This window comes from Cebus imitator, unplaced genomic scaffold, assembly GCF_001604975.1.
Source record: "Cebus imitator isolate Cc_AM_T3 unplaced genomic scaffold, Cebus_imitator-1.0 Scaffold280, whole genome shotgun sequence".
Taxonomy (NCBI): Eukaryota; Metazoa; Chordata; class Mammalia; order Primates; family Cebidae; genus Cebus; species Cebus imitator.
This window is the reverse complement of record NW_016107595.1, coordinates 319,718-333,094: the sequence shown is the minus strand read 5'-3', so window position 1 is coordinate 333,094 and position 13,377 is coordinate 319,718. Positions and strand designations below refer to the sequence as shown.

General features: G+C 55.6%; 1 protein-coding gene across 1 annotated transcript; it reads right to left on the bottom strand.

The window, feature by feature from the left end:
• Positions 1 to 9,759: 9,759 nt before the first annotated feature.
• KLF2 (Kruppel like factor 2) lies at positions 9,760 to 12,490 on the bottom strand. The gene is made up of 3 exons (XM_017501176.2): positions 12,303 to 12,490; positions 11,260 to 12,073; positions 9,760 to 10,432 (listed from the first exon to the last, which is right to left on the bottom strand). Exons 1-3 carry the CDS (start codon positions 12,375 to 12,377, stop codon positions 10,257 to 10,259), a joined length of 1,065 nt encoding a protein of 354 aa, XP_017356665.1. The 5' UTR covers positions 12,378 to 12,490; the 3' UTR covers positions 9,760 to 10,256.
• Between the last annotated feature and the right edge of the window lie 887 nt (positions 12,491 to 13,377).

The following is a 13,377-nucleotide window of genomic DNA, read 5'->3' as shown; positions in this document are numbered from 1 at the left end:
CTGGAGTGCAGTGGCATGATATCGGCTCACTGCAACCTCTGCCTCCTGGGTTCAAACAATTCTCCTGCCTCAGCCTCCTGAGTAGCTGGGATTACAGGCACGCACCATTACATCCAGCTAATTTTTGTATTTTTAGCAGAGATAGGGTTTCACCATGTTGGCCAGGCTGGTCTTGAACTGCTGACCTCAGGTGATCCACCCACCTCAGACTCCCAAAGTGCTGGGATTACACGTCTGAGCCACCACACCAGTCTTCTCTGGGTTAAAACAGGGTCAAATCCTGGCAAGCCACATCCCTGGCAGGAACCCCACCTGCAGGACCAGCTCCTCCTGTGGGATTTGCATTTGTGGCTCAGGAAGACCCCAGGACCCACGAGGGTTGCCTGGCGTCTACCTGCTGGAGGCTTTGGGTACCTAGGCCTCAGTTTCCCCACCCTGTGGAATGAGGGCTTTTCAGCTCAGGCTCTGGCCTAAGGGTGTCTGGGTCTGGTGCCCAGGGCTCTGTGTCCCCTCTGGAGGAGGCTGTCTTGGGATGGCCGGGGCCTGGGTGGGGAGGGGAGCAGGCTGCGCAAAGCAGGCTGTGGGCTGAGCAGACGGTTCGAGGGCGTGCCGGGTGTGAGCGGCACCTCCACCGCAGGCCCGTCCATCTCCCCGACAGCCCCTGCCTCTCTGCACAACCCAGGCTGCTGCAAAACCCCGATTTCCGGGTGGCCCCGAAGGCCAGAGCTCTGGCCATGTTCCCACTACTCTGCGCTGTCACCCCATTTCAAAGAGGAAACCGAGGCCCAGTATGTGGCAGGCCGAGGCGACAGGTGCCGGCTGGTGTGAATCTGAGCCCTTGGGGATGCTTGTAGAAGATTCTCAGCCTGGGTCGGTGGCTCTTAGGCAGGCTGCTCAGGAAAGGAAAACTCTTCTGAGCTTATCAGCAGCCATGAATAAAGCTTTAAAAAAGAATACCCAGGCTGGGCGCGGTGGCTCACGCCTGTAATCCCAGCACTTTGGGAGGCCGAGGTGGGAGGACCACTTGAGGTCAGGAGTTCGAGACCAGCCTGGCCAACATGGTGAAACCCCATCTCTACTAAAAATACAAAAATTAGCCAGGCATGGTGGTGCACGCCTGTAATCCCAGCTACTTGGGAGGCTGAGGCAGGAGAATCGCTTGAACCCAGGAGGTGGAGGTTGCAGTGAGCAGAGATCGCGTCAGTGCCCTCCAGCCTGGGTGACAGAGTGAGGCTCTGTCTCAATAATAATAATAAATAAATAAGGGTATCCAGCCATTCCACTGTTAGGGACAGACTTCCCCTGATAGCAGTGGCTGGAATGTGTTGTTTTTCTCCTTTTGAGTTGGAGTATCGCTCTGTCACCCAGGCTGTAGTGCAGTGGTGTGATCTCGGCTCAGTGCAACCTCCACCTCCTGGGTTCAAGCAATTCTCCTGCCTCAGCTTCCTGAGTAGCTGGGACTACAGGCATGTGTCACCACACCCGGCTAATTTTTGTATTTTTAGTAGAGACGGGGCATCTCGAATCTGAGGCTGATCTCGAACTCCTGACCTCGTGATATGGAATGAGTATTTGCACAACCATGTTCATAGCAGCCAAAGAATGGAAATGTCCAATTGTTCATCAAAGAATGAATGAAAGAACAAAATGAGGTCCTTCCACACAATGGAATATTACTGGGTCATAAAAAGGAAGGAAATTCTGACACATACGTGGATGAATGGCGAACACATTATGCTAAGTGAAATGAGACTTGAAAGGAGAGATACTCCTAGGAGGTCCTCAGAGTGCGCGAACTCACAGCGACAGGAGGAAGAAGGGTAGGTGCCTGGGGCTGGGGAGGCAGAATGGGAAGTGAGTGTTTAATGAAGACACAGTTTCAGTTTGGAAAGGAGGGAAAAGTTCTGGAGATGGGTCACGGCGCTGCCTGCACAACACCGTGAGTGTACTTAAAGCCGCTCAACTGGACACTTCAAAAGAACCAATTTGAGGCTGGGCGCAGTGGCTCCTGCCTGTAATCCCAGCACTTTGGGAGGCTGAGGCGGGCGAATCCTGAGGTCAGGCAGTCAAGACCAGCCTGGCCAACATGGTGAAACCCTGTGTCTACTAAAAAATACAAAAAATTAGCTGGGCGTAGTGGTGGGTGCCTGTATTCCCAGCTACTCAGGAGGCTGAGGCAGGAGAATCGCTTGAACCCAGGAGGCAGAGGCTGCGGTGAGCCTAGAAGGTGTCATTGCACTCCATCCAGCCTGGGCGACAGAGAGAGATTCTGTTGCCAAAAAAAAAAAAAAAAAGTTAATTTTGGCCAGGCACAATGTCTCACTCTTGTAATCCCAGCATTTTGGGAGGCCAAGGTGGGTGGATTGCTTGAGCCCAGAGGTTGTGGCCAGCCTGGGTAACACAGTGAGACTCAGTCTCTACAAAATATAGAAAAATTGGCTGGCATGGTGGCTCACGCCTGTCTGTAATCCCAGCACTTTGGGAGGCCGAGGTGGAGTTCAAGACAAATCTGATCAATATGGTGAAACCCCGTCTCTACTAAAATTACCAAAATTAGCCAGGCATGGTGGTGTGCGCCTGTAATCCCAGCTACCTAGGAGGCTGAGGCAGGAGAATCACTTGAACCCAGGAGGCGGAGGTTGCAGTGAGCCGAGATCATGCCACTGCACTCCAGCCTGGGCAACAGAGCAAGACTCAGGCGCAAAAAAAAAAAAAAAGAAAAAAATAGAGAAATTAGCCAGGCATAGTAGCACACTCCTGTAGTCCCAGCTGCTTAGGAGGCTGAGGCAGGAGGATCATGTGAGCCTCAGGAGGTCGAGGCTGAGTGAGCTGTGATCAGCCGTGATCGTACCACTGTACCCCAGCCTGGGTGACCAAGTGGGACCCTGTCTCAAACAAAAGAAAACAAAAACAGTCAGTTTATATGATGCATATTTAACCACAGTAAAGAATGACAGAACACATGGGATGAGAGAGAAAAGAACAGAGTGATGGGCTGATCAAATCACGCTGCAGAAAGAGCTCAGGCTATAAGCAGAGAGTCGGTGAGGCCGCTGCCTCCAACCTCAGTTCAGTATCCCTTCTAGAACTGTGGGGATGGCTTCCCTAACTCACACCAGCTCGGGCCTGGCCTCTGAACCCAGGGAGACTCCAGTGAGAACCAGCCCGAGAGGATGAGGCAGGAGAATCGCTTGAACCCAGGGGTTCGAGGCTGAGTGACCTGTGATCAGCCGTGATTGTACCACTGCACCCCAGCCTGGGCAACAGAGTGAGACCCTATCCCAAAAAACAAACACAAAAACCATCCCCTCATATGGATACACCACACGTTTATTCATGCATGAGTCGATGGGCATTTGGGCTATTTCCACCATTTGGAGCCTGTGAGTGGGGCTGCCTTCAACACACGTGCAAATATCTCTTTGTGTCCCTGTATTTATTTCTCTTGAGACCGTATCTAGGAATGGAATTCTGGGTCCTGTGGCAATTCCATGTTTAGCTTTTTTTTTGAGACAGAGTCTCACTCTGTCACCCAGGCTGGAGTGTAGTGTCGTGATCTCAACTCACTGCAACCTCCACCTCCCGGATTCAAGCGATTCTCCTGCCTCAGCCTCCGGAGTAGCTGGGACTACAGGCCCACCACCACACCCGGCTAATTTCTGTATTTTTAATAGAGACGGGGTTTTGCCCTGTTGGCCAGGCTGGTCTCAAACTCTTGGCCTCATGTAATCCACCCTCTTTGGTCTTCCAAAGCGCTGGGATTACAGGAGTGAGCCACCAGGCCTGGCCCAATGTTTAGCTTTTTAAGGAATTGTGCACCAGGCTCTTTTTTTTTTTTTTTTTTTTGAGATGGAGTTTCGCCCTTTTTGCCCAGGCTGGAGTGCGATGGTGCAATCTTAGCTCACTGCAACCTCCGCCTCCCAGGCTCAAGTGATTCTCCTCCCTCAGCCTCCTGAGGAGCTGGGATTACAGGCACCCACCACCATGCCTGGCTAATTTTTAAAATTTTTTTCTTAGTAGAGACAGGGTTTCACCATGGTGGCCAGGCTGGTTTTGAACTCCTGACTGCAGGTGATCCACCCGCCTCGGCCTCCCAAAGTGCCGGGATTACAGGCGTGAGCCACTGCGCCTGGCCCCCAGGCTCCTCTTAACTTTTTTCTTTTTTTTTTGAGATGGAGTCTTCCTCTGTGCCCAGACTGGAGTGCAATGGCACAATATCGGCTCACTGAAACCTCCATCTCCCGGGTTCATGAGATTCTTCTGCCTCAGCTTCCCAGGTAGCTGGGATCACACCACTTTGTATATTTTTTTCATACACTTTGTATATTTTCATACAATTTGTGTGTGTGTGTGTGTGTGTGTGTGTGTGTGTGTGTGTGTGTGTGTGTGTATATTTTAGGTGCCTTCCACGCCTGGCTAATTTTTGTATTTTTAGTAGAGACGGGGTTTCACCACATTGGCCAGACTAGTCTTGAACTCCTGACCTCAAATGATCCACTTGCCTCGGCCTCCCTAAGTGCTGGGATTACAGGCGTGAGCCGCTGCCCCCCAGCCTCCTCGTAACGCCTCATGGGGCACCTCAGGGAACCCTTATTCACCCAGCCTCTCCCTGGCTCCTTGTCCCTCCCTATCTGGGATATTTCTGGAAAACCGGCTTCCCAGTTCCCTGTAGATAGAAGCCTAGAAGGAACTCAGCAGGGCTTTCAGGACCCCCCAGATCCTGTGTGTGGAGAGAAGCAGGGCGAACCTGATGCATTGGTGTATTTTGATGTTTCTAGGCACAGAAGGAATTGCGGGAGCTGGGCCAGGCAGACCTGGGTTGAAGCCTCAGCTCTGCCCCCTGCACCGCGCCTCCCAGCTAACTTTCCCCTTTCTGAACCCTACTTTCCGCCTCTAGAAAATGGGGGTGCTTAGGCTACTCTCTGGCTTGTGGGGAGGGTTGAAAGAGCTAATTTGTTGCAGGTGCCCAGAAAAAAGCCCCCAAGCGCAAGTCACAGGGGCCAGCGTTAGCACGAGGTCAGGTCATGCGACAAATGTTTTGGCATTGACTTCAAGGCCTGGAGGCTGAGTCACTTCTTTCTTTTTTTTCTCTTTTTGAGACAGAGTCTTGTTCTGTCTCTCAGGCTGGAGTGCAGTGGCGCGATCTCAGCTCACGGAAACCTCCGCCTCCCGGGTTCAAGCGATTCTCCTGCCTCAGCCTCCTGAGTAGCTGGAGTTATAGGTGCCCACCACCACGCCCAGCTAATTTTTGTATTTTTAGTAGAGACGGGGTTTCACCATGTTGGCCAGGCTGGTCTCGAACTCCCAACCTCAGGTGATCCTCCTGCCTCGGCCTCCCAAAGTGCTGGGATTACAGGCATGAGCCACTGAGCCTGGCCAGAGTCACTTCTGAAATTCCGAGTCATCTGCTTGCCGGGACTCGGCGAGAGGCTGAGGCATCTAGAGCATCTGCAGAATGAGTAACTGAATAAATGAATGAATGAACGGATCGATGGCTGGATGAGTGAAAAGGGTTGTGGGGAGGGAGAGGGAGGAAGGGGCCTTAAAATTCAAGCACGTCAGCGTCACCAGGGGACATTCACGATGCTGGGCACACCCCAGAGCTGGGCTCTGAGCTTCAGTCTCTCATTTCATTTTCACAGCAGCAAACCCATTTTCCACACAAGGAAACTGATGTGCAGGCTGACAAAGTCGTGCGGCCAGTCTGAGGGTTTCTTTATTTTTGAGACGGACTCTCCCTCTGTCGCCCAGGATAGAGTGCAGTGGTGCCACCTCTGCTCACTACAACCTGTACCTCCTAGGTTCAAGCAGTTCTTCTGCCTCAGCCTCCCGAGTAGCTGGGATTAAAGGTGGCCGCACCATGCCTGGCTAATATGTGTGTGTGTGGGTGTGTATATTTGTTTAGTGAAGATGGGTTTTCACCATGTTGGCCAGGCTGGTCTTGAACTCCCGACCTCAAGTGATCTGCCTGCCTTGTCCCCCCAAAGGGCTGGGATTAGATCCCCCCCACCTCGGCCTCCCAGTGCTGAGATTACAGGCGTGAGCCACCACTGTGCCCAGCTTCGAGGCCGATGCTCACTGGTCTAGCACAGCTGACACAGCTCAGGCCAGGGCAAGCGGAACCACTCAGCCCTGGCGCCTGACAAGCCAGCTCAATCGTCCTGGGACTCCACCTGGGCTGCCAGGCATCAGTGCTGACTCAGCCGTGTTGACAGGGCCGGGCGCTGAGTCAGGGGTGAGCCTCTAAACATCTTACCCTCTGACGAGCCCCCTTCCTCCTCCCACTTCACACCACATCATTCTGCAGCCTGCCTGGGTGCCGGGGGCCCCCAGAACAACAGGAAATGCCTAGCAGAAAAATAGCTCCTACCTCTCTTCCCAGCAGCTTGCCAATAAGCCCCTCGAAGCCGTCACCTCTCCCTCGACCCCTGCCGTAGCTGGGCTTGGTGGTATGCACTTGCAAGGACAGCACTTTGGGAGGCTGAGGTGGGAGGACTGCTTGAGCTCAGGAGTTTGAGCCCAGCCTGGGCAACATAGTGAGACCCCATCTGTACAAAAAATTTAAAAATTAGCTGGGCATGGTGATGCATGCCTGTGATCCCAGCTACTCAAGAGGCTGAGGCGGGAGGATCACTGGAACCCAGGAGGGCGTGATTGTAGTGACAGTACCACTGCACTCCAGCCTGTGTACAGATGAGACCCTGTCCCAAACCAAAGCAAACAAAACCTTCACCCTTTCCAACCCTTTTACCCACAGTGCTTGTTTGCATAAACAACTCCTGCCATATCTAAAAGGAATATTATGCAGCCATGAAAAGCAACAATACAAATGTATCACTGGGGGAAAAACATCATGGACAAATGATTAGAACTTTGCCTGGGGAAAAGAAAGAGTGTAGCAAAAATCACAGCCATGAAAAAGTAACTCAGCCAGTGACCACAAATCCCCTGCTCTAAAAAGAAAGAGAGAAAAAGAAAGAAATCAGAAAGAGAGAGAGAAGGAAAGAAAGAAAGAAGGAAGGAAGGAAGGAAAGAAAGAGAGAAAGGAGAGAGAGAGAGACTGGGTGCGGTGGCTCTCACCTTTAATCCCAGTGCTTTGGGAGGCTGAGGTGGGTGGATCACCTGAGGTCAGGAGTTTGAGACCAGCCTGGCCAACATGAGAAACCCTGTCTATACTAAAAATACAAAAATTAGCTGGATGTGATGGTGCACGCCTGTAATCCCAGCCACTGGGGGTCCTGAGGCAGGAGAATTGCTGGAATCTGGGAGGTGGAGGTTGCAGTGAGCTGAGATTGTGCCACTGCATTCCACCTGGGCCAGCAGAGTGAGACTCCATCAAAAAAAAAAAAAAAAATGAAAAAGAAAAAGAAAAATCTTGCATTGGCACTGGGCTGTAGAGTACCAGGTGAAGATGGCCCCAGGGTAAGGTTTTCTTTGTATCTCTTCCTGGGTGGCATTTGCCACCAAAGCTTGCTTCTTGGCAGAGAACTACCTTCTTACTGACAAGAGCAATGATCTTTTAGGAACCAGGGGAGATGTGTCAACCTCAGCACTGCTGACTTTCGGGGCCGGGCCGTTCTCTGCGGTGGAGGCTGTCTGTGCACTGCAGAATGCTTAGCCATATCCCGGTCTCTAGCCACCAGATACCAACAGCACCCTCAAGTTGTGACAACCAAAAATGTTCCCAGACTGGATCGGTCTCCATTGAGAATCACAGATCCAGAAGATATTTGATGAAAATTGGCATCTGGGTGTCAGAAAGGGGCAAAAAAACCAATGAGGGAACATTTCTTTCTCTTTTTTTCTTTTTTGAGACAGAGTCTGGCTCTGTCAGGCTGGAGTACAGTGGCACAATCTCAGCTCACTGCAACCTCTGCCTCCTGGGTTCAAGTGATTCTCCTGCCTTAGGCTCCTAAGTAGCTGGGATTACAGGCAAGTGCTACCACGCTTAGCTAATTTTTTGTATTTTTAGTAGAGATGGAGTTCACTGTGTTAGCAAGGATGGTCTCAGTGTCCTGACCTCACGATCTGCCCACCTCGGCTTCCCAAAGTGCTGGGATTACAGGCGTGAGCCACAGCGCCCGGCCGCGAGGGGTATTTCTGGATTAGTCGGTATGCCCTCGCCCTGCCTGAGTTGGTGTCTCTTACTGAAACATACAACTATGTGTTCAACGATCACACTTTCTATTCTCTGTTGGAGGCAGGCAAGAAACAGAAACTCAACAGCTTCAGCCCTGTTAACGACCTGCCTCTGACTGGACTCAGAAGCTCCCAGGAGAAATCTGGAAGACGTTTTCAAATATGCAAGAAAAATAGCTTGATCGCCAAGTTGAAGCTGAACAGGGAAGCCTGGAGACCCTTAAAAAATACTGTTTCAAACCACTCCTGAGTCTTTCTTTTGCCCCCCACACTGCGAAGACCAGCTTTTAAGAAGGAGGATCAGCTCCCCAGGTTGAGGGGCCAACATTCCGTCTTGGGACGGTTTTTGCAGAAGCTCCACATAGGGGGTCGAGTAGGCTCAAACACATTCACACCCTTCATCACCAGCGGAAGTGAGGCCAGGCTATTTACTCTCGAAAAATGAATCAGATTGTCATCTCGCATTTCTGCTTTTCATGGATTACCAAACACCTCTCAGCTGTTTTCAGGGCTGCTCAGGAGGAAGGATGGAGGGAGGGAGGAAATCCCAGCCTCTGTCGCAACGGGGTGAGAGTGTTTTAAAGCAGGCGCTGCTTACAAGCTATTTTCACTTTCTGGAAACTTGTGCAATGGTTGCTGGTCATGGTTACCCAGGGCCCCTGAGAATGGGGAAGATGGGGGGTGGCAGGGGAAATCGGGGTAGGGGGGAGAAGTATCTCCTTGCCTGACCAAGACTTTCAGGGCGGTGGGATTCAGGAATGTCCTCTGCTCTCTAGGTGGGTTTCCCGATTGGTCACCTCCAACCATCGAGTCAGGGTCTGCTGTGTTGTGAATTTTTTGCACCAGGAGACCTACAGGGGAGGGTCCCCTAGCCTAATATACACAACCGGTGGGTCATTGCAGAAAGCCACCGCTCCCTTCCAGTGGGGCTCAGGGACCCTTGGAGGGTCCTAACATTTTAACTCCACTGCCCTGCACCTACCTCTCTGGGCCTCCATTTCCTCATCTGGAAAAGACCGTTGTGAATGGCCCTCAAATGCAGGCTTTCCTGTTTTCTCCTAGCAGGTGGTGAACTCACCCCTTAGGAAAAGATTCGCTAAATGTGGGGAGGAGTAAGGGGTGGAACATATCCGAAACTCAGCATGTTAACCCCGTTTTAAAAAAAAGCTGAAACTCCAGAAATTTGGCTGAAACCTCAGAGGCTTCCAGGAAGAGGTAAGGGTTTTTTTTTTTTTTTTTTTTTCTCCAGAGTTTTGCTCTGGTTTCTTAGGCTGGTTTGTATTGGTTTTATCTTAGCTCATTTCATCTTTTTTTTCTCCAACATAGAGGCGGCCACGTCAGTGAGACCAGCACTTTCCCCAGCTCTGGGGCAAAGAGGCAATTTATGGCTCAAAGAACAACCTTAAAATAACCCTCCTCAGTCCTAAAATGCAGTGTTTAAATTTACAGAAAAACCCACAGGTTCCTGGCAGGCGGGCACAGCAGCTGGCAGTCCCGGTGCTGGCAGAGGCAGGACCCACTACACACGATTAGCGGGGCTGCCCTCCATCACACCAGCCACTCCCCCTCCTCCCACATGCCCCAAGCCCCCAGTTCCAAGCAGCCAGACCAGTGCTGTGATTTTTTTTAAAAGATGCAAAACTTTTTTAATTAAAAAAAAAAACAGCAAAATCTTATAAAAACGAACCAGGTAGCCCAAAAATGCCCACTGTCTCTCTATGTACAGTAATACAATTATTTGTCACAGTCACTATGTACAATATTATAAAAAAGAATGCCGCAGACAGTACAAATTAAGGCCGTTATTTCTCACAAGGCATCAAGCCTCGATCCTCTAGTGTAGACCCGGGGGGAGGAAGACGCCACTTAATTATTGCACCATTTTGAAAAACAAAACTCGTCAAGGAGGATCGTGGTCTTTTCCCACCGGGTCTTCAGTCACAGATGGGGGCTGGGGCGGTGGCGTCGTCGTCATCATCGAGGGAGGCCCTCTGTAGCCACGCTGTGCCCCGCCCGGTTCTCCGGGTCCAATAAATACCAGTCACAGTTTAGGAAGGGGCCGCGTCCGGCGCGTGGGACCCGCCACGGCCTCGCGCAGGCGGGCGGGGACGTCCCGGCTACATGTGCCGCTTCATGTGCAGCGCCAGGTGGTCAGAGCGCGAGAAGGCACGATCGCACAGATGGCACTGGAATGGCCGGTGGCCCGTGTGCTTGCGGTAGTGGCGCGTGAGCTCGTCTGAGCGCGCAAACTTCCAGCCACAGCCGTCCCAGTTGCAGTGGTAGGGCTTCTCACCTGCAGGGGTTGGGTGGAAGGCGAGAGTGAGCCTCAGTTTCCCTCCTAGGACAGGGCACATATGGGTACTGGCTACCTCTGCGCCCGAAACCTATCCCCAACCAGTGCCTTGAAGCGCTCCTGGCTAAAGTGTTGCACCCCTGAGGGATCCTCGTCCTACATCCCCAACTCCCCACTATCCGGATCCTCACCCCCAGGGGTTCGGAGGAGCTCGCCGTCCACTCCCCACTGTTTCCAGCCACGCCCCCCACAGGTCCTAAGGGTGCACCCTCTCTCCAGCATTCTAAGACACGGCATCTCTCCACGTTTCCCAAGCTCACCTTCCCTCCCCAAGGTCCTAAGCCTTGTCCCCCGAGGAGTCCCAAGCCTGCGCCCCTCCCCAACTTCCTGAGACGTGGCATCTCTCCCGGGTCCCTAAGCGCACGCCTACTTCCCAACTTCCTGAGCCTCAGCCTGGGGGATTCTGAGCCACGTCCCCAGCGGCCCCTAAGCCTGCTTACCCTCCCCAACTTTCTGAAACCGTCTCCCTCGCCACGCCCCCAGGAAGTTTTCTAAGTGTCCTTCCCAACCTCCTGAAGCCCCTCTCGTCCTCAGCGTGCGCACCCCCACAACTTCTAGGATCACACCTCCTTAGGGAGGGTTCCTGTATGCCCCCAACCAACCCCCAGCCACGCCTCCCGGGGAGTCCTACGCGTGCGCCCCCTGCCCGTTCCTCCCGAGCCACGCCCCAAGGGAGGTCCTAAATTCATTTTCTGGCGCGCGCTGGGAATCCGACCCCTCCTGCCGCGCCCCCCAGCCCACGCTCTGGGCCCGTGCGCGCCGCCCACCTGTATGCGTGCGCAGATGCGCCTTCAGGTGCGAACTCTTGGTATAGGTCTTGCCGCAGCCGGCGTAGCTGCAGGTGTGCGTGGCGGTGCGTTTGCGGGGCCACGAGCGGCGGCCGCGCTTGGGCTTGGCCTCCAGCAGCTCCAGAGGGGACGCAGGCGGCGTAAGGAGACCGCGGGCGGCGGGGGGCGCCAGGCCCAGGGCTGCGGCGGCGGCGGCCGGGTCGTCGAAGAGACCGAAGGCGGGGGGCGCAGGGGGCGCGTAATGCAGGCCAGGCCCGGGCGCGCCGAAGCCGGGGCCACCGAAGGGCGGCGGGAAGGAGGCGCGCGGGCCGGGCGCTGGCAGGCGCGCGGGGCCGTCGGGGCTGAGCGGCGGGGTGTCGGGCGGAGGCGGGGGGCGGCCCCCGGGACCTCGCATGCACGAAGCCGCCGAGCCCGGGGCGCACTCGCGCTTGAGACCGCGCGGTCCACGGGTCAGCCCGGGGGCGCAGCCGTAGCCACCGCCGTCCGCTTCGGGGGGCTCGGCTTTGACCAGGCGGCCGGGCGGCGCCAGCAGAAAGCGGCCGTGCAGCGCGGGCCCCGGCGGCGCGTCCAGCTCGGGTCGCAGCAACTCCGACACCAGGCCCCCCGCGGGGGCGCCGTAGGGCGGCGGCGCTCCAGGTTCTGGGTAATAGAACGCAGGCGGCGGGGGCGGCGGCGGCGGCTCCGGGGCAGCTTCGGAGCCCAGGCCGTCCAGACCCATGGACAGGATGAAGTCCAGCACGCTGTTGAGGTCCTCGTCGGTGCTGCCAGTCTCGGGCTCTGCGCGCGGCCAGCGCTGCGGGCGACAGGGCGATGCGCGCGGGTGTGAGCGGGCGGCGGGGCTCGGGGGTTGCTGCCTGCCGCCCCCGCTACCCGCCTTCTGCCACCCGGAGTCCGCGATCCCCGTCGCCCGCCTCCTCTCCTGAGCCTGCGGTTCCTACCTCCGTGCGCTGTCACCCCGCAGCCCACGTTCTACTACCCAGAGCCCCGCCGCCCACGGTCCCCGCCGCTCCCGCCGCCCTCACCTCCTGCAGGCCGCGCTCGCGGCACGGGCTGGCGAAAGTGGAGAAGGACGGCAGGATGGGTTCGCTCAGCGCCATGGCCGGGACCCGGGGAGGAAGGACGCGGACTGGGGACGCCGGTGAGTGGCTGCCCGGGACCGGGCTGGTCGGGGCGCGGGCGGGCGGGGACGGCTCTGCGGGCCGCGGCCGGGACCGCCCAAGCCTTATAGGCTCGGCGCGCGGGGGCCGGGCCAAAGCAGCGGCGGCGGAAACGCGTCCCGGATGGGGACGAGCTCCGGGCGCAGCCTAAATTTAGCCGCGGTATATAAGCCGGCGGGCGGCGGCAGCCGTGGCCACTGCGGCGGCCCGGGCCTTGCGCGGCCGGCCCGGCCCCTCGCGCGCCTCCAGGCCGCGCCCCCCCCCCGTCCCCGCCCCCGCCGGTCTCCCCGGCGACGTTGTCAACACGCGCTTCACAACAGCGGCGTGACGCCCAGGGATCCCCCGGGCGCCCCGGGCTCCCGCCTGCGCAAGCATCCCGGGGACCTGGAGCGGGGGCGGTGTCGGGGCCTCTCGGAGTCTCTCAGGGGAGCACCGGGTTTGGCGGCCTGCCCGGATCCCTTGACGGAAGGGGAGATTGGTTTCAGCCTCAGAGGTGTCCACAGAGCCCTAGATGGATGGGAAGCCTGGGGTCCCCAGGATTCATGAATGGGGGAGGCTGGGCCCCCCATTTGTGTGGGACCACCCAGAGGGACCCACCGTGTGCACATCACCCTAGTAAAAAGCTTGTGCAGACCAGGTGCAGTGGCTCACACGTGTAATCCCAGTGCTTTGGGAGGTGGAGACTGGAGGATCACTCACATCCAGGAGTTCAAGACCAGCCTGAGCAACACAGTGGCCCCCGTATCTTAAAACATAAAAAAGAAATTAGCTGGGTGCAGTGGGAGGCTGAGGCAGGAGGACCGCTTGAGCCAGGAGGTCGAGGCTGCGGTGAGATATGATCGCACCACGGCACTACAGCCCGGGTGACAGAGGAGACTCTGTCTCAAAAAAACAAAACGAAACTCTTGTAACATCAAGACATGTTAAATCTTTGGCATTT

What these genes read in the sequence shown, in the direction of transcription:
- KLF2 (XM_017501176.2), bottom strand. Translation starts at nt 12,377, where the DNA reads ATGGCGCTGAGCGAACCCATCCTGCCGTCCTTCTCCACTTTCGCCAGC. An exon ending in GCGAGCGCGGCCTGCAGGAG is followed by an intron (nt 12,074 to 12,302) that starts GTGAGGGCGGCG and finishes TGTCGCCCGCAG; the next exon opens with CGCTGGCCGCGCGCAGAGCC. An exon ending in GCATCTGCGCACGCATACAG is followed by an intron (nt 10,433 to 11,259) that starts GTGGGCGGCGCG and finishes CAACCCCTGCAG; the next exon opens with GTGAGAAGCCCTACCACTGC.